At 49.6% G+C, this 17,032-nt stretch overlaps 9 protein-coding genes across 15 annotated transcripts; 4 read left to right on the forward strand and 5 right to left on the reverse strand.

The window, feature by feature from the left end:
• The first annotated feature begins 37 nt into the window (after nucleotides 1-37).
• Nucleotides 38-3,272, forward strand: FOXG_11023 (uncharacterized protein). Of its 6 annotated transcripts, none has more exons than XM_018390501.1 (4): nucleotides 38-1,383; nucleotides 1,436-2,155; nucleotides 2,216-2,457; nucleotides 2,535-2,932. In XM_018390501.1, exons 1-4 carry the CDS (start codon nucleotides 1,363-1,365, stop codon nucleotides 2,539-2,541), a joined length of 990 nt encoding a protein of 329 aa, XP_018248981.1. In that variant the 5' UTR covers nucleotides 38-1,362; the 3' UTR covers nucleotides 2,542-2,932. The 6 variants fall into 6 exon arrangements, with proteins under 6 accessions (XP_018248981.1, XP_018248980.1, XP_018248978.1 ...); XM_018390500.1 differs by having other exon boundaries at nucleotides 2,560-2,932; XM_018390498.1 differs by having other exon boundaries at nucleotides 1,436-2,457; nucleotides 2,535-3,272.
• FOXG_11022 (uncharacterized protein) lies at nucleotides 154-804 on the reverse strand (the record flags this gene model as incomplete). Its single annotated transcript, XM_018390496.1, has 2 exons — nucleotides 154-570; nucleotides 619-804. 2 exons carry the CDS (start codon nucleotides 802-804, stop codon nucleotides 154-156), a joined length of 603 nt encoding a protein of 200 aa, XP_018248983.1.
• Nucleotides 3,273-3,296: 24 nt separating the features above from the next.
• Nucleotides 3,297-3,404, forward strand: FOXG_20433 (uncharacterized protein; the record flags this gene model as incomplete). Its single annotated transcript, XM_018400719.1, has 1 exon — nucleotides 3,297-3,404. The coding sequence occupies one exon, from the start codon at nucleotides 3,297-3,299 to the stop codon at nucleotides 3,402-3,404; it is 108 nt and encodes a 35-aa protein (XP_018248984.1).
• A 423-nt stretch (nucleotides 3,405-3,827) lies between these two features.
• FOXG_11024 (uncharacterized protein) lies at nucleotides 3,828-4,874 on the forward strand (the record flags this gene model as incomplete). The annotated part of the gene is made up of 1 exon (XM_018390503.1): nucleotides 3,828-4,874. One exon carries the CDS (start codon nucleotides 3,828-3,830, stop codon nucleotides 4,872-4,874), a length of 1,047 nt encoding a protein of 348 aa, XP_018248985.1.
• On the reverse strand, nucleotides 4,826-6,560 carry FOXG_11025 (nitrilase). 2 transcript variants are annotated; one of them, XM_018390504.1, is made up of 3 exons: nucleotides 6,499-6,560; nucleotides 5,746-6,441; nucleotides 4,835-5,694 (listed from the first exon to the last, which is right to left on the reverse strand). In XM_018390504.1, the coding sequence occupies exons 2-3, from the start codon at nucleotides 6,232-6,234 to the stop codon at nucleotides 4,990-4,992; spliced, it is 1,194 nt and encodes a 397-aa protein (XP_018248986.1). In that variant the 5' UTR covers nucleotides 6,235-6,441; nucleotides 6,499-6,560; the 3' UTR covers nucleotides 4,835-4,989. The 2 variants fall into 2 exon arrangements, with proteins under 2 accessions (XP_018248987.1, XP_018248986.1); XM_018390505.1 differs by lacking the exon at nucleotides 6,499-6,560 and having other exon boundaries at nucleotides 4,826-5,694; nucleotides 5,746-6,467.
• A 287-nt stretch (nucleotides 6,561-6,847) lies between these two features.
• On the reverse strand, nucleotides 6,848-8,493 carry FOXG_11026 (double-strand break repair protein MRE11). The gene is made up of 2 exons (XM_018390506.1): nucleotides 7,977-8,493; nucleotides 6,848-7,929 (listed from the first exon to the last, which is right to left on the reverse strand). Exons 1-2 carry the CDS (start codon nucleotides 8,434-8,436, stop codon nucleotides 6,998-7,000), a joined length of 1,392 nt encoding a protein of 463 aa, XP_018248988.1. The 5' UTR covers nucleotides 8,437-8,493; the 3' UTR covers nucleotides 6,848-6,997.
• A 154-nt stretch (nucleotides 8,494-8,647) lies between these two features.
• On the reverse strand, nucleotides 8,648-9,952 carry FOXG_11027 (double-strand break repair protein MRE11; the record flags this gene model as incomplete). The annotated part of the gene is made up of 3 exons (XM_018390507.1): nucleotides 9,299-9,952; nucleotides 9,119-9,246; nucleotides 8,648-9,070 (listed from the first exon to the last, which is right to left on the reverse strand). The coding sequence occupies exons 1-3, from the start codon at nucleotides 9,312-9,314 to the stop codon at nucleotides 8,648-8,650; spliced, it is 567 nt and encodes a 188-aa protein (XP_018248989.1). The 5' UTR covers nucleotides 9,315-9,952.
• Nucleotides 9,942-14,860, forward strand: FOXG_11028 (uncharacterized protein). Its single transcript, XM_018390508.1, has 2 exons — nucleotides 9,942-14,592; nucleotides 14,648-14,860. The coding sequence occupies exon 1, from the start codon at nucleotides 10,868-10,870 to the stop codon at nucleotides 12,500-12,502; it is 1,635 nt and encodes a 544-aa protein (XP_018248990.1). The 5' UTR covers nucleotides 9,942-10,867; the 3' UTR covers nucleotides 12,503-14,592; nucleotides 14,648-14,860.
• On the reverse strand, nucleotides 13,121-15,641 carry FOXG_11029 (uncharacterized protein). Its single transcript, XM_018390509.1, has 3 exons — nucleotides 14,687-15,641; nucleotides 14,341-14,634; nucleotides 13,121-14,287 (listed from the first exon to the last, which is right to left on the reverse strand). Exons 1-3 carry the CDS (start codon nucleotides 15,085-15,087, stop codon nucleotides 13,249-13,251), a joined length of 1,734 nt encoding a protein of 577 aa, XP_018248991.1. The 5' UTR covers nucleotides 15,088-15,641; the 3' UTR covers nucleotides 13,121-13,248.
• Between the last annotated feature and the right edge of the window lie 1,391 nt (nucleotides 15,642-17,032).

Genomic DNA, 17,032 nt, shown 5'->3' on the forward strand with positions numbered 1-17,032 from the left:
ATGTGACTTGACCCCTCCACTACAACTTCTGTCTCCCTACCACTACAGTACACCACAGTATGGAGTACTCCAACTTGCATTAACTGCCATTAACGGTCTGCCCCAGACGTTCAACTCACTAGACTACCCCAGTCCCAGTTAAGTCATATCATGCTATTTCTTGACATAACTGCTTTCCATGCCGAGCTGTGGTCTTCTCCTCAGTCTCACTGGCTGACATCTCTCCTCATCGTCAATCTCCTCCTCAATATCACCCTCCGGGTCCCAATATACAGCCCATTTCCCTTCCTCGTCCCGCACCGCCACAAAGGAATCATGATCTCCCTGGAGCGTCAGGAAGCGCTCATCTGCTGTCCAGCCCCAGGGTCCTATGACGTGCCCGATAGTGTCCTTCTTCCCCCCAAAGGTCACCATGTGCGTGTCCTTGTCCACGAATATCCAGTTCAGCGCTGGGGGGTCGTCGGATACCATGCTCACCAGCCCCAGGTGCCCTTCCTCGCTAGGATACTTGAAATACCAGCCTAGAAATCTGTAGCCTTGCACGGGGGCATCTGAGAGGTTGAGATACATCTAATGTTTGTGTGAGTATGTACCTTGTGAGAGAGGAAGGGAACTCACCTTCTTGTCCACGAGAACTCCTTGGCCAACCTCTTCTATCTTTCCATTCTGCTGTAGCATGAATGTGAGGTGGAACTTTTCTTGTTCCTTGCTCATGCTCTCATTCTGTCTCTTCTGTGCACTCACGGCGTTACCCACGCCTGTAACGGTCGGGATAGCCGTGATGGCAAGTAATCCGATAACCATGTTTTCCTTGATCTGTTCTTTTGGACTTGTTTTTTTTTTTTTTTTTTTGCCGCGTATCGTATTGTGAAAGGGTATGTTTGACAGCAGCAAGACTCTCTCACCTTCACTGCATGACGTCCAGTCCACTTTGTAGGATCTTGACCCATACTTTTCCCAACACCAGCCACACGCATATAATCATGATCCCTGCAACCTTCTACACTCCCACCCCGATCACGCGAAGCTAGGGGGAGGGGGGTAACGTCATATGGCCAGGATTGGGGTGCCATTTTTTACGTCACTTTGACCTGTCACGCAGAAATTCGTTTCCAATCCCATCGCAACGATAGAAACCGGTTCTTCAAGGGTTCGAGGTCGGGATACAATGACACTTATTGCGTCAGTCAAGCATCTTCAACAGGTTTCGGACTCGACACGTATTAATCTCAAAAACCATGCTTGGAACTTTAGTATAGAAAATCTTCAACTTAATTATTACATGTCAGCAGCAAGCAAATAAGCCATTGTTTTTTGAAGCCCATTGTTCATTCAGCGAACTAAATACCAGCATACACAACCATGTCTTCTCCATCTCAGCAGGTAAGCTGTACTACGAGTTTGTATCTTCCGATCGGGAATTAAATTCCTCTAGGACTCGCAGAAGCGAGACGAATCTCAGGCTCCTCAGTCTCCTGGCCAAGGCCAGAACCAGCAGGAGCAGAGCAACGACAGCAACCCTTTCAACCAGAACCAGAACGAGGGCCAGCAAGAGGAGCAGAACCAGAACCAGGGCCAGGGACAAGAGGCTCAACAGCAACAGCCAGGTCAAGAGTCTGAGTCCAAGCCCGAAGATGCTAAGGACGAGTCGAAGCCCGACACCGAGAATGCAAAGGCTGAGACGCCTGGCGATAAGGAGGATAAGCCTGAGCAACCTGGTCAGGCCAGGCCCGAAGAGCCCAAGGCTGAAGAGTCAAAGCCCGATGAGTCCAAGCCAGAGGAATCTAAGCCCGAGGACTCAAAGCCTGAAGAGGCCAAGGCAGACGACAAGAAGCCCGAGGAAGTAAAGAAAGAGGAGGATGAAGCCGAATCTAAGCCAGAGCAAGAAAAGTCCGAGACCCAAAAGACCGCCCAGGAGGCCAAGCCCAAGCAGAAGCGCCAGCCCGTCAAGGAAGAAAGTGAGGACGAGGACGACTCTGAAGACGACGACGATGACTTTGACTCTGAAGATGATTCCGAAGAAGACTCCGAGGAAGATTCCGAAGACGACGAGTCTGAGTCTGAGTCCGAAGAGGAGAACGAGCCCGCTACACCTCCCCAACAGGCTGAGCCAGGCCGCAAGGGCGGAAGACGTGGAAACGCAAAGGCCGCCGATGTAAGACGTCGACGCCCCGCATGGCTCGACGAAGAATCTGACGATGAGGGCCGCAAACAGTTTTCGAGGCAAGACCAGCAATTGCAGCAGCAGCGTCAACAGCAGCAAATGCAACAGCAGCAGCAACAACAACAGCAACAGCAACAGATGCAACAGCAACAGATGCAACAGCAGCAGCAGCAGCAGCAGCAGCAGGGAGGCGGCGGTAAGAGCGACGCCCTCAGTCTGCATCTCGAGCTTAACCTCGAGATCGAAATCGAGCTCAAGGCTAGAATCCACGGTGATCTCACACTGGCACTACTGTAAGTTTGACTTATACCCCCCATGCTGCGGACCCTTTCTATCTTTTGTCCGCCTTTCTCATCTGACAAGTGCATAGCCAATAGTGACATGTAATTTTGCAGGGAAGGAGCATAAGTATAAAAACTCTAAGAATGCTATTATTAATTCGGAGACGACGACGACGAACGACGAACGATGTTTTTCTCACGTCTTATATCTAGCGGCGTTTTGGGGCATGAAGTTTACGACTTCGTTCATTTTTGTTTATATGTACTCTGTATAGTAGGAGTAAATAAAGAGTTGAATTTGGGTTTATCTTGTTACATGTTTCTCAGAATTGGGTGATACGTGACACTTGCGGGTGAGGACATGATCCGGTTCTACAGATCACATCTCAGTAATCGCTGTCAATAGTTGTTGTCGGTAATACGTAGTTCATGTCTCGGTTATAAGCCACAAGCTAAATTCTTAGATCGATCGTGATAAGATCTCAACGGTTTTTTTGTCGATAGTGTCGTTGCAAGCGGGAGATCTACCGCAAGCGATGATGTCGATGAGGCTGAGGCTGGTGATGAGGCTCGGGTCGTGGTCTGTGGCACACACGGGAACGGATCCAAGCTTTTGGGTCGGGTTCGTGCTTTTTGAAGTGAACCAACGGATCTCGTGATGGAGTGATAAGATCGTCGTTATCATATGGTGACACTCGTACGAGAGGTCATCTCGGGGCCGGGTGATTTAGGGTAACTAACTGATGTGACGTGATGTATGATCTTGAGATGCAAATACGGAATCAGTGATCTAATGGAATACGGTGTTGGCTTGAGTGATTTTATTGGTCTTGTTACCCATTGGCATTGGAATGACTACAGCGGTTGTTATTGTGCTGCAGAACCTCAGAGACATTTCCGCTCATTACCAATTGAGGCATCCCACAATCATGGGCAATCAGAACCATCGCCACACTTAATCTCTTTCCAATGCTTTAATAAACTCAATTCTAATTATTTTAAAGCCGGACTTATCGGTACTCGCCAAGAATTCCATACTCACTATTTCCGATCTCATAATCATCACTGTAAATTCTTCAGTGCCTTCGGTCTGCTTAGAGGTGGCGTCCAGGCAGTGCAAGTGACGTATTACAAAGCAGACGCCGAAAGTCCCCGAACACGATAGCATCACTCAATCTACGCGACAAAAAGAATCGCCCTCTTGCTTACCAACTCTACACCTATAAAACAAATATCTCCCCATATCATCTTATCGTTTACCATCACGTCATTTTACATACAATCGCAAACCCAAACTCAAAACCCACACTTAGATACTTCTTTCAACAACCGTGACAATAACGTCTCCAACGAATCCATCGCCACTTCGCTGCTGTACAAACATGGCAGACTCTCCCATGTCCGACAGCGAGCAGTCCTGGCTCACACTATCAATCACACACCGAAAAGTTACTTACGAACTCTCATTCCCCGAAGATGCGACGATTACAGACCTTTTCAACGAGATTGAAGCGAGTCTCGATATTCCCGTCGCAAACCAAAAGATCATCGCCCCAAAGACTCCTCTCCTCAAAGCGCCCTTCAAGAACCCCGATATGCCCCTCCTCGACCTCAAGGGCAAGCATTTGACCCTCATGGGCTCTGGCGCTGCGGAGATTCAGCAGGTGCAGGATATGGCCGAGCGCGTTGCGAAGCGCAATGCTGCGAGGATGGCGCAGAGGAGTAAAGCACGTCATGCGACGACGACGCGCCGAAATCCACAAGACTCGCAATATACATTTCTTCAAGTCCGACCACTCCAAGGCCTGCCGAACCCAGACCGCAGCCAGAAACTTCTTCTGCGACTGAAGGAAGACCCTGGTATTCGCGCTGCCATGACGAAACACAAATTCGCTGTTGGTCTCCTTACAGAGATGGAACCTCTTTCGCATACGCAAACAACACACGAGGGAACAAGTCGCATTCTGGGATTGAATCGCAATCAAGGCGAGGTCATCGAACTACGACTACGAACAGATGCGCACGATGGATATCGCGATTACAAAACCATTCGCAAGACATTGTGCCACGAACTGGCGCATAATGTTCATGGTCCGCATGACAGGAACTTCTGGGACTTGTGTCATCAGATCGAGAGAGAAGTTGACGCTGCGGATTGGAAATCAGGCGGACATACGATTGGCGAAACATCGCGATATACTGTTTCTGGACGTGATGAGGAAGAGGAGGATTATCCTGAGGACTTTGGTGGTTGGACTGGTGGTGAATTTGTGTTGGGAGGAGTTAAGAACAATTCTACTGCTGGGATGAGTAGACGAGAGGTACTCGCCCAAGCAGCGCTTGAAAGGCAGAGAAAGGAGGTTGATTCCGAGCGGAAGGTCTTGGAGGAGCAAAGACAACGAACACCACCAGGTGATGAATCCAAGTAACTAAATGACATTTCGGACAGCGAGGCGTAGGAATACCCATAGAAGGCATGGCACAGCATAGCATAAGCAGGCGTTAGCATTACAATCTGATACACTATTTCCATACAATCGTGGCTCAATAAGGAAGAGGATCCAAGTTCAACCCCTCAACACTAAACTTGAACGCATCGTTTCGCGAATAACTCCCCGCAGCATCAAGATCAAGACGGCCCCTGATACAATCACGGAAATCAACATCCGCAAAGATCAACCCATCAGGATCCTCCCACTGCGGTCCAGCAATGACATCTCCAAACGGCGAAACAATCGATGAACCTCCACGCGAAAGAAACCCCGCTTTTCCAGAAGAAACAGCGCTCTTCGCAGGAGGAGGTTGAGTGTTCGTACCATCATCATCACACCCCAACACAATCTCATTCCCATCCTCATCAAACACCGACTTACGTCTTCTTCGACTCGGCGATTTCGGCAGCGCAATCTCAAATCCCTCCTCTGTCATACACGACCCACGACGCTGTCTCACACCGTTTGTTTCAGAGGAAGTGGTGCTCTTGGGAACGCACATGTTGCTGCTGACGACGAAACAGCGTCCTTCAACACCGACTGTTCGCATGAGACCGAGCCATGCGTCGCGGTTATCGGCTGTAGGCGCGAGGTAGAGATTGATGTTTTGAGCGTAGAGGCTTTGGCGCAGGAGGGGCATGTAGTTCTCCCAGCAGATTGCGGCGGCGAGGTTGATGCGTATGCCGCGGATGGTGGTTGTTACGGCTTGGAGCGTGCTGGGGGAGCCTTGAGCCCAGATGAGGCGTTCAGAGCCAGTCTACAACCGTTAGTTCACCTCATATCATAATAGAGTAGAGGGGGGTCTTACAGGAAGGACTTTGCGACGCTTTCCAAGCATACCGCCCTTGGGACAAACATAAACAACAGAGCAATACAAGCTCCCACCAGCTTTCTCAATACAACCCACCACGATAAAAACACCTGTATCCTTCGCAATGCGCTCTAGTTCCTCCCGTGAGCCATCACCACGGACTTCATCCTCCTCACCAAGCTGTCTCTTCACCCACTTGATCCCCGCACCACCACCGCCAGGTCCAACGGTATCGCCGAGATCAATGGCTGAATCGAAGTAACGAGCGAATTCATCGCGTCCTTCTGCACTGCGATTACCAATCTCACAGCCGAAGGAGCTGCCGCGGGGATACCCGCCGATGAAGGCCTCGGGGAGGAGGAGGATGTCGATGTGGGATGAGGATGCGCGCTGGGCGAGGGTGTCGATGAGGGCGATGGTAGCGGAGGTGGAGGATTGGGTGCCTGGGGAGGCGGTTCCAAGACGGATATGACCAGCTGCAGCCATTTTGTATCACTTAAAACATAAACACAGACACAGACACAGAAATATGCAGTTGGGGTAGAGGAGTAGTTATATAAGGTAGATCAGGTGAGGATGGCATGCTCAGCAACGAGCGGGGCAACTAAACCAAGCCAGTCCATTTCTACACAGTATTAAATGTTTCAATGTTTAACCCAGCGGATGCCTCGGCGCCTCTTTTTCAGCATTGGTCTGTAAGATAAACAGTCAGAGTTCGTTGAAAGCTGAGTGAGAAGTTGGGAGCTAGACCATCTTTGAAGCTACCCCGCATAGACATGGAGATATGCGGCCCGCTGCGGCATCATGGCTTCGGGCTTCGGATCCGAGGCAAGAGGCGATGTCGGATGAGATATGATACAAGATATGACTTGTGAAGAGTGGATAGAACTTATTGTGATGAGTCTAATTGATAATGGGAACAGGAGTTAGTCACTCGTCTCGCCGACATCGAACCTAACGCTCATCAAAGCACTCTTACAGTGATGAGAACCGTTGAGGGAGACATTGTTCAAGCACAAGCGATATACACTGGGGCCTCGAGTGAAACTTTGTAAATGCCATCAAGGTGAGGATTGTCATCTTGGAAGACGGTTGTTGCCCGGTGGATATCGCAGGCCTTGTAAGTCCTTATCAAACCATGCAGAATAGTCTATAACAAGTTTCGTTTTCTGTAGCTGTGACAGTTTGCTCAATTCATCATAACTCTTTATACTTTTCTTACATGCCCAGGGTATTCTTCCACACAGCTCTATCTCCTCCTCGTACTTCGTGTCGTCGCAGGCGCCGGCTCAAACGCATCATCATCCGAAATCTCATCATCGCTAATCTCAACAGCCTTACTCTGCGTACCGCCCTTCTGTGACTGTGAAAAGTTCAACTTTGTCTGCCGTGTATTCTTACCCGCTCCTCGAGTCGCCGGTGCCTTGGCGGTGCTCTTCGCAGCGGTTCGTCGCGTCTTTGGTGGAGGAGGTGCGGGTTCTTCTGATTCCATAATCACGTCTTCTTCCTCGTCTTCACTGTCTTCAAATGCCTTGCGGCCTCGTCCCTTTGCCGGGGCCTTTTTGGCTGGTGCTGCTTTTGTGGCGCGTGTTGCTCGTTTGGCTGCTGGTTTCTTCGCAGGTGCAGGGAGCGGTTCATCGTCGTCCATCAAGTCCATGTCATCGTCTTGCTGTGTTGCCTTGGCTCGTCCACGTGCAGTCTTGCGTGCTGGCGCAGGTGCGGGTGCAGATGCGCGTGAAGAGGTCTCGGCCTGTTCATCCTCATATGTCCAGGCATCTGGCTCATTCTCCCAGCTACCATCAAAGTCACTGTCCCAGGTCGCTGGCTTTGGCTTGAGAACTCGCTTCCTCTCCGCTCGTGCTGTCTGCATGCCGCTAGCTTGCTGCTGCTCGATCCTTGTTCGGTAGATATCCATGGCACTGTTGAGGTCTTCGTCGTCCGACTCCAAGCCCAGCATGGATCGGACTTGTCCCGTTAGGTGCTCTGAAACAAACAGCTCCATCGCGTGCTTGTCATCCTTTGTCACGAATTGAGTCACAGCATCACCAAAAGGTCCTTGAGGAAGGACCTTGAGTGATTGCGCCGACAGAAAGTCTTGCACCAGATTCTCCACCTTGACCATGTCATCAGCACCATCGAGTGCCTCAAGAGCATCTGTTGGGTTGGCAGCATTCGCCTTGCCTGGACGTTGTCAGTAAATTGTCTACCGAGCTGCGACAGTAACCTACGCTGTGACGTCTTTTTGCGATAAAAGTAGACAACATCATTCGTGTTGGCCACCTTACCAACAAATCGATTTGAGAACCTCTGGGGATTCTCAACCTCAAACTGGCCACCTTCCGTGGCTGTGTACTCCACTTTCAGACGAATTAGCGGAAGAGGTCGTTCTTCTAGAGCCTCTTCGTCTGTCTGGATGGCCTCCCAATCCGCATTGGCCTCCTCGATCATCTCCTCAACCACCTCCATCAGTCTTCGTGTGACTTCCTGGCGATTATCCTTCTTCTTGTCAAGTCCTTTGAAGCGCTTGTCCTGCGCAAGGATGACTTCCCGTGTGACAAAGGGACGCACACTCTTGAGAGGAAGCTTGTCGACCTTGAAGTCTTTGCCGGTCACGCTCACAATAGCAACGTGCTTCTGAACCGCCTCACCGGGCACCAGTGAAGTTGCGACGGATGAGCCGGGCTGCATGACGTGAAAGCCTGTTTCGGGGTTCTGTGTAGGGTCGATCAAACACGCGAACTAATGTATTAAGGTACCATACAGAGACGAGGGTATGCTACATAAGTTCTTATTTGGGTAAGATTCGAATCAGAAAATTAAATATCAACTCAAGCAATAGGGTAGTTGAGCTACTTTTGCCCCTCCACAAGGGCTGTAGTAGGCATGCCTAAGGAATAATTTAAGGTTTTGGCAGGGTTCCAGTGATAACATTGCTCAACCCAAACAGGGCAAGCTTTGTAAGGCCCTTCTGTAGCAGAATCGGCTTGGCCTCGATGTTGTCTGCCTCAGGGACACGGCCGTAGTAATTGAGTAGCCCGCTCGCTTGTAAAAGATCAAGCGAACAGTAGTTACCTTCACCGGAAGGATCATCATGATTGCCATGGATCGAAAAGACAGGAATGGAAATGTTGATGTCGGGATCTTCGTAGTTGACATGCGTGAATGCACCTTCAAAGACAGATGCAGCATCGGAGAGGAATTCGAGAGGACAAGGTTTCATGCCCAGGCAGTTTTGTCGGAGTGTACGCATGACTTGGTACAGGGACTTTCGGGAGGGTTTGTTGTCGTGAAAGAGATCGCCAGCGAGGAGAACCATGTCGACCTATTCATGTTAGAAGTCATGATTGATATCAAGGGCGATGGGTCGTACATCTTCAGTCCGGGCGAGGTTCAAAATCTCATCGAAAGTTCTCCAACTATCATCCCTACGAATCGGGTCTCGCTCTTCATAACCGACATGATTGTCGGTCGCAACGAGGATACGAATGGTATCCGCCTCTACGGTCGTTAGTAAGAGCAGCAGAAATACTGGGCCAAAAGATAGACTCACCGGTGAACTCGGGCATCTTGTACAGCTTACAATTTGTGTGACACAATCGAGCTGTGACGTGTGACCTAATTAGGTGTGGATGAATATGCTTTACGCGGGCTGTTTCAGTGAGACGCGAGCAGTAGCTGGGAAGGTGACGCGCCCCAATGCGAGGTCACGTGCACCTCAGCTTTACACCTCCACAGCCTAACAATGGCCCTGATCCCAAAAGTGATTGCTCATCTTTTTCCGAGCTGTCAGAATAATATCGAGTCCTTCCAGAAAAGCAAAAGCAGCAAAGGGCGGGTTCTAAACTCTGACGCCAGCCGTTGAATGGCAGCGGGATCTTGCAGCAGGTGTCAACCCCGAGTCAGTGATTGATTGATTGATTGCGCAGGTGAAAGACTATTTGATCAACATCAGACCACGTTTCGACCCATCATCTCAGCGCTAATAAGGTCTCGGTCTCGTTCCGCACTAGACTCCGTTCCTGTTCCTGAAGTTTCCCACAGGCGATGTTACCATTGCACGTTTAGTTTAATGCATGGAGAAAAACGGACGTTGGGTTCACTGTAACATTGTGTTTCTGCACCTCGATACGCGAATCAGCAAAACCTCCACTCTCATGTCCCTATATCGTGAGGGATATTGATAGGATGAATTACGAGATGCACGGTTGTTAATTGAAAAAGCTTGGCTGATCAAGAATGAGGCCATTATCATCAGCGGGATGTGGAGATTTTGGTCCACCTGCTGCGCGTGCGTCCTGAGACTCGCGATCTCGACCTTGTACAGTTGATCCCAACAACGTGGCACAGCCATCTCTCCTTTCGTTTCTTTTTCTTTCGTAGTAGTATTCACAATGCAAGGGGATATCGATGTGTATTTGCTTTTTATATGTTTCAGTCCTCGGTGGCTGTTTATTTTCTCTCACATAATTCTCCTTCCGTTTTCATCTTTCTTCAACTTGTTAACACAGACCATGCTCTGCCCCGACCAACATCATCAGATGCTTCATTTGGCTTGTCCCGTATGCCCGAAACTACTACCTTCCTGGTCGACTCACATACAGTAAGCAAGAACAAAAAAGAGCTCAAACCACCGTTACTTGTCATGATCCTAGCTGTCCAATCCCTGGAAAAACATGCAGCTCACGGACCCGTGGGTGCTGGATGAGTGATTGCGACACAAGATACGATTGGCTTGGACTTTAGCTTCGATCCTTTTACAAGACGCCAATTGCGATTTAGTAATTCAGCAGCTCCAAGGCTGGTCCTTGACGACGCCATCGTAAGATCCATTATACCTTGTTGATGCTCCCGCGATCACACCTCCGCTTTCAATATCCGCATCTAAGCAACCAACTCCTATTCCAATCACTCGACCCCTTCTCCGCTCGAGGGGGCGAGTAGTACTTATCTACATACGTTGTTCATGATTCCACGTTTCAAGGCCTCTGCTGTTCTTATATCACTGTCCAACTTTCGCTGTTCAAATCCTTCTTGTCCAGCTTGTACAGCAACCATCCCTACACTCGCCTTATACCCACGTCCCTGGACTTACAGCCTAACTTGATCATCATATCATACCATGCATCTCGTTGCCAGGATGGACCGGGATGTCCTCCACGGAGGGAATATCTGGTCTCCCAGCCCAATCTTCCAGACGGAGGTTCCTTTCTTTTGGCGGAAGCGACGGCAGCTTTCTATTGGCGATCTTCCCGTCGAGATCTTTACCGCCATATGTCGCAATCTCTGTGTGCATTGCCAGCATGCACATGTCGTCGATCTCCCGCCAGATGAGATCGACCACGCCATTGAGGCCCAGCAGGCATTATCTCGCTTGAGCCGCACGTGTCGACGTTTTCGAAATACGGCTCAGCCTATCTTGTACCACTGTTATCACTCAGGACGACAGTCGGATCCTTCGAGTAGTCCTGAGTGGTGGGGTGATACTGATGCAAGGAGACGAGAAGTTGAGACTCTCGAGGGGTTTCTTCGTACTCTTCTTGAGAGACCTGACTTGGCTAAACATGTTCGTGCTTTGGCATTCTTTGCGTTGAGAGAAGTGACTGCTCGTCAGATCTCTGAAGAAACGCAGGCTCTCTTTCGACAAGCTGGTGAGCGCGCTGGTTTTCGTGCTCTGCCGTCTTATGAACATGTTGATTCAAAGTGGTTGCAAGAAGCTTCCATTATGGCTGCGCCTTTCGTGGAGCAACTACTTATTTACCGATCATCACAAGAAGGGCTACAGTACATAAGAGACTCCCCTTTCTACTTACCAAATCTCAAGTATCTAGTATTGCCAGGCCAGGGCAAGAATCCTGACGAATGCTGCCACATTCAACAAATGCAGGATGTCCTAGCCAAAGCACAGAATCTTGAAGTGTTGGCAGCCAGCGATGCAGACTGCGGGACAGACATCCCCCTTCGTGAACGCTTCCGCTCAGAACCATGGGACACTGCCCTCGCAAGTCTCCGCCGCCTATCACTACACGGCCTAGACCCCGATAATCTCGCCAAAATCCTTCGCCGAAGTCCGGTTCTCGAAGACCTCGAATACTTCTGCGATATGGATAAATACACTGTTCTCCAACATCACCACCTCACCCCCGTTAGTCAATCATTACGGCGATTATGCTACACCAGCACAACGTGGGAGCACACATCCGGCGGCGCACAAGATATCATCGAACAAGTATCTATGTTCCTCCGCTGGGACTCATCACTCCGTGGCGACGCCAGCTTCGTCGACTTTCCCCGTCTTGAGATCCTCGAGATTGAACAACTTCTCCTTTACGGTCCTGTTTTCGACGATGAAGAAGAGCGAGAGCAAAGATTCGAAGCGATGAAAGATATTGGACCTGAGATTTTCATGGCGAGTCTCCCTTCATCATTGCAGATTCTTCATATAGGAATGGTGTTGGCTTGGCCAGAAATGCACCGAGACCTACTTGGCATGGCGAAGAAGGTATATCGGTTTCAGAACTTGAGTGTCGTCGCTGTAGATCCTTATGAAGTCCCGCCAAAAGAAGAGATCAAAGAACTTGAAGATGCTTTTGCATCAAAAGGCATTGTTTTTAGAATAGGGCAGACGACACAAGTTCCCTTTGGGAGGGGCATGTTGGGTGTCAGACCAGGACACCCTGAGAGATCGAGTGAAGGAGATCTCAAGTTTCCGTTGAATCATAGGAATCCGTCATATCTGGACTTTTTGGACTTTTAGATAATAAATATGTCTACGAGTTAAGAACATGCAATGAGATTACTCGGTGAAATTACGTTGCTGATGGATGGAGTAATGGCCTGATGCCACTATCTCATGATGCGATTTCGGCTCATTTAACGACTATATGATACTATCATCTCCTCCATAGCCGTGAGTTTGGCATGTGCTTCTAGTGACGATAAACTACCGGGACACTCTCTAGCCACACATGTGAGGTCGAAATATCGATGTCTACAAGTGATAAGAATTGGATGACTCTTGGGGAAGTTGGTTGGCAATATCGACATGTTCGCCAAGACTTATGACAACTGACACTGACAAAACGACTAAAGAGTCAGATTGACTTTCATCTGTTCTCTCAGGTACTATCAGTCGAGCTCTTTGCCTGTGGGCTGGCGAGAGTGACTCTACAATCCAGCGATAGGTTCGCCGGTGTACGCTTTAACTAGGTATACGGGTGGTGTTGAGACTTCTATGCATCTCGCGGACTTTGGCCTCCTCGGGGAGTGCCTTCTAATTGAAGTCGTCCACAACTTGAGTTCAATTGACTCGAGTGAAGATACACCGAAATGGTACAATTGTCGAACGTCATTTTAGCACACGTTGGGAGTTAACTTTTAGGGTTGGAAACATGGTTCATGAATTGTTTAATGTGGAAGATAGTATTCATCTTGACTACATACGCTCATTACCCGCGAACGGGCATCTTCATATACACTGTAAACATCCGATAAAGGACGCATCTAGAACAACCAAGAGACGAAGGTCTTGTAGAACCATCCTCCACGGTTGGGACCCTCGGCCTCACGCTTAGCGGCCTGAGCAGCCAAGAACTCCTCCTCCTCACGATCAATAACATCCTTTCCAGTGTAGAAGTCGGCCTCATGGGGCTTGACACCGCGAGACTTGGTGATGAACTTGTGGCCAAAGATGAGGATCAGGTACACGGGAATACCAAGGTAACCAGTGATGAAAGTCTTGTACTTCTCACCACCAAAGATCTTGCCAGTCTCTTGATCCCTGACGAAAACGTCGTAGTTCTTGGTGAGGGCGATGAGAATGCACATGGAGAGAGCAGCGATGGATCCCCACATGCCGAAGGGGGCGACGTAGGGAAGAGCTTCGTTGGCGAGGCCTTGGGCCTTCTTGGCGCGGCACCACCAGATGTGAGTTGTGAGGATAGAGATCCAGGACATGAGACCGAAGATGGTGGTGAGGTTGACGAAGTAACCGAAAACCTTGGTCGAGTCGTCTGCAACGTTCATGAAAGCCAGGAGACAGAACGAAGCAGACATGGCAAGGGCGTAGATGGGAACACCGTGCTTGTCAGTCTTCTTGAAGATAGCAGGGGCTGAACCGTCAGAAGCAAGACCGTAAAGAGTACGGCTAGCAATGTACAGATCAGAGTTGGAGGCGGAGAAGACGAAGACGCAGATACAAGCGTTGACGATGTGAGGGAGGACCTTGACACCAGCGATATCGGCAGCGACGACGAAGGGAGAGGCAGAAGCACCGGTCTTGGCCTTGTTGGCAAAGGCAAGCTCCTCGGAGTTGTAGGGGACGATCATTCCGACGAGGAGGACGGAGAGACAGTAGAAAAAGAGGATTCGGTAAAAGGTCAGCTTGATGGCGCGAGGGACGGTCTTGCGGGGGTTCTGAGCCTCAGCGACTGTTACACCGACGAGCTCAGTTCCGAGGTAGGCAAAGGTAGCATTGACCATGCAGGACCAGAAGCCGAGGAATCGTCCAGCGTCGCCAGTCATGATATAAGGCTTGAAGGCGCTGTTTTCGTTAGCAAGGCTCAGAGAGAAAGCGTAAAGAGTTGGGGAACATACCCAGGGTTGCTCCAGTATCGGAAACCCTTTCGGTCATGGTCAGGACCACCGCCAAGAGCGAGAACCAGAGAGAAGAGGATGATTCCAATGATGACGATGACCTTGAACGAAGAAAGCCAGAACTCGAGTTCACCGAAGAATCGAATGCCGAAATAGTTGATGACGCAGATGGTGACTAAAAAGATGGCGATAAAGACACCTGGATTGACTGTGTCTCGATCAACCCAATATTGAATGACCAACGCAGCAGCAGTGAGTTGATTAGGCGTGACGATGATGTATTTGAACCAGTAACTGAACCTGTTAGCTCGCGTGACCTCTAAGATGTCAGAAATACAATACTCACGTCCAGCCAAGCGCAAAGCCAAGCGAAGGATCACAGAATCGAGAAGCATAACCAGTGAAACCAGCAGACATGGGGAGCCAAGCAGCCATCTCACCAAGCGCAGCCATGACGAGGAAGACGACAAAACCAACGAGCGTATAACAGATGAAGACAGAACCAGGACCAGCTTGAGCCAAAGCCTTGCCAGTGCCGACAATAAGACCAGTACCGATCGCACCACCGATAGCAATCATGGTGATGTGACGGGCCTTGAGACCACGGTGCAGCGACGTCTCAGCGCTGGTCTCGAGACCGCGAATGTGACGATCCTCACCGACCCCGAGGTCTTTGGTGGGAGCTGCAGAGGCATCGTAGCCGAGATCCGTCTTCTCGACGTCGTTTCCCCTTTCGACGCCGCTCATTGTGATGATTGGTTAAGCCAAGAGGATTGAGATAAAGGGCCAAGCTGCCAAGTGTAAAAGGCCAAGCTGCCAAAGAAGAACCAAGCTTTGGGGATCTTAAAGCCAAGGACCTTGGCGATATTGTGTGTTAGATTCCCCAACGTTGCACGAAAAAAAGATGGCGGGACAAGAAGAGGAGAGAAGGAGAGGGATGAGCACAGCTATATACCGAATACGTCTCACTCTTACTCTGATTCAACCACACACGAATAACCAGGCTGCTATCAAATTTTATCATTGTAGAAAATGCCAAGACGACCCGATGCTCAAAGTGGCAGCCCATGTAATGCTCTCGATGGAACCCTAGACGGACAGACAGTCAGACATACGCACGCCCGTCCTGTGAAGATCAATCACGTAACCGGGGGTGTTTGTCTGTGAGTGGGAACTTGGAAACCGGGGGTGCTTTAGTGTTGGCTTTAATCCAGAGATCATCGGTCCAACAGTTCTCTCTCAATGGGGTCAGATCCTATCTCTGCATGTAACATTGTGGCGAGTTGGTGTGCAGTGTGTGCCTCGCCCCAGTTGTGCATTTGTACTGTAATTCTCTGCAGCTGTTGCACAGCACAGCATCTAGAATTGAGATCACTCGTTGACTGTGAGTTGATCGGGCGCAGGGCAGATTTGAAGGCTTTTTTGGCCGTTGGTTTTGTCTCATCACTGTAGTTACGCCAACCTCGTACTAGCAAAGATCGGCCCGGCACTTGATTATGGCGCCGAGGCTGAAGGGAGAGAGAAAACAAGTGAGAGAAAAAAAGGCGCAGGTCAAGGCTCACTGTAGTGTAGTTTCTAGAAGCTCGGGAAGAGATAAGCTTAGGCACTTTGCTCCGAGGCCTGATCCTGTACGACATCTCCAATGGCTGCCTGTGTGCGTCCTAGTACCATATTACGGGAGTGTCACAGTGAGGATCTTGTTAATGAGATTCCTATTGTATCCACTGCTATCAAACCAAGCCACTCCCCTTAAGGAAGGTCAATAAAGTTCTCGTGTGCTCTTCTCTTCAAAGATAGGCTCCTCCTCTTCCCATTCCTCCAAACCACCCCGGTCTTACTGCGGTCTTGGCTCCAATGTTTATCTACCAGTATCTGCCGTCTGTTTCTCTGCGGGGAAAACACAATGGGGACAAGGGCGAGAAGAGATAGCCAGGGATGGCTCTGACCACTCTGCGCTGTGATTGAGTGACTTGTTCTCTCAGTGGGTACTTTTGGTGTCCACCCCTTGAATAATACCATCACGTTCACATGATCTTTATCTCGTACCGGGCAGGGATACAGATTTGGTCATTCTCCGCACACAGAGATACCAGTAAAAGTTAGTTTAGCAGGTTTTAGTCAGTGTTTTTAGTTAGACCTAACGAGAACTCCAAGACGGAAAAACAACTCTAAACTGCATGCTTAAATGAGAAAAACAATATCTTTTACCTTATTATTAGCTAATTCCCCAACTCGACCCCCCAGTTCAGAGTGCGGAGAGCCCGTCGTCAGCGGGAATCACTTTCCTATTGTGGCCGTCAGGGATTCTCTCCGCACTTTTTCTGAGCGGTCCAGACGTTTTGCTTGGCAGGGAATAGATAGTAAGCACAGATGATGATGATGATAATGCTACACAGATGATTTGGGGAAAGACATTCATGAGGCTTTTCGGGAGCATCGACATGACTAGTTAGCTCGGCGAGGACCAACATTCTATTACAAACTTTTATTCAGCCTCGGAAGAGGCTGAGACATTTACAGTGAGTTTCATCACACGAGGGCTGATTGAGAGGTGAAAAATCGTGCCTTGGTGTACGCCTCGATGCACTGTCGATCCGGAACGTGAAGCCAGCCTCGGGCGCTCAATCACACCCACTTTGCTCTGTCAAAAGCTGACAAGCTTAGGCTGAATCCCGCACATATTGAAGGTTTA

Source organism: Fusarium oxysporum, chromosome 1 (assembly GCF_000149955.1).
Source record: "Fusarium oxysporum f. sp. lycopersici 4287 chromosome 1, whole genome shotgun sequence".
Classification (NCBI taxonomy): Eukaryota; Fungi; Ascomycota; class Sordariomycetes; order Hypocreales; family Nectriaceae; genus Fusarium; species Fusarium oxysporum.

Excerpts from the sequence above, each read along its gene's own strand:
- FOXG_11025 (XM_018390505.1), bottom strand. The coding sequence starts at position 6,234 with ATGGCTGCAGCTGGTCATATCCGTCTTGGAACCGCCTCCCCAGGCACC. Across the intron at positions 5,695-5,745 it reads AGCGTCGCAAAGTCCTTCCT|ACTGGCTCTGAACGCCTCAT; the intron begins GTAAGACCCCCC and ends TAACGGTTGTAG.
- FOXG_11023 (XM_018390497.1), top strand. The coding sequence starts at position 1,363 with ATGTCTTCTCCATCTCAGCAG. Across the intron at positions 1,384-1,435 it reads TGTCTTCTCCATCTCAGCAG|GACTCGCAGAAGCGAGACGA; the intron begins GTAAGCTGTACT and ends AAATTCCTCTAG.
- FOXG_11029 (XM_018390509.1), bottom strand. The coding sequence starts at position 15,087 with ATGAGCGGCGTCGAAAGGGGAAACGACGTCGAGAAGACGGATCTCGGC. Across the intron at positions 14,635-14,686 it reads GGCTTTGCGCTTGGCTGGAC|TTACTGGTTCAAATACATCA; the intron begins GTGAGTATTGTA and ends TAACAGGTTCAG. Across the intron at positions 14,288-14,340 it reads CGATACTGGAGCAACCCTGG|CGCCTTCAAGCCTTATATCA; the intron begins GTATGTTCCCCA and ends TAACGAAAACAG.
- FOXG_11028 (XM_018390508.1), top strand. The coding sequence starts at position 10,868 with ATGCATCTCGTTGCCAGGATGGACCGGGATGTCCTCCACGGAGGGAAT.
- FOXG_11026 (XM_018390506.1), bottom strand. The coding sequence starts at position 8,436 with ATGCAGCCCGGCTCATCCGTCGCAACTTCACTGGTGCCCGGTGAGGCG. Across the intron at positions 7,930-7,976 it reads TCGCAAAAAGACGTCACAGC|GCAAGGCGAATGCTGCCAAC; the intron begins GTAGGTTACTGT and ends GACAACGTCCAG.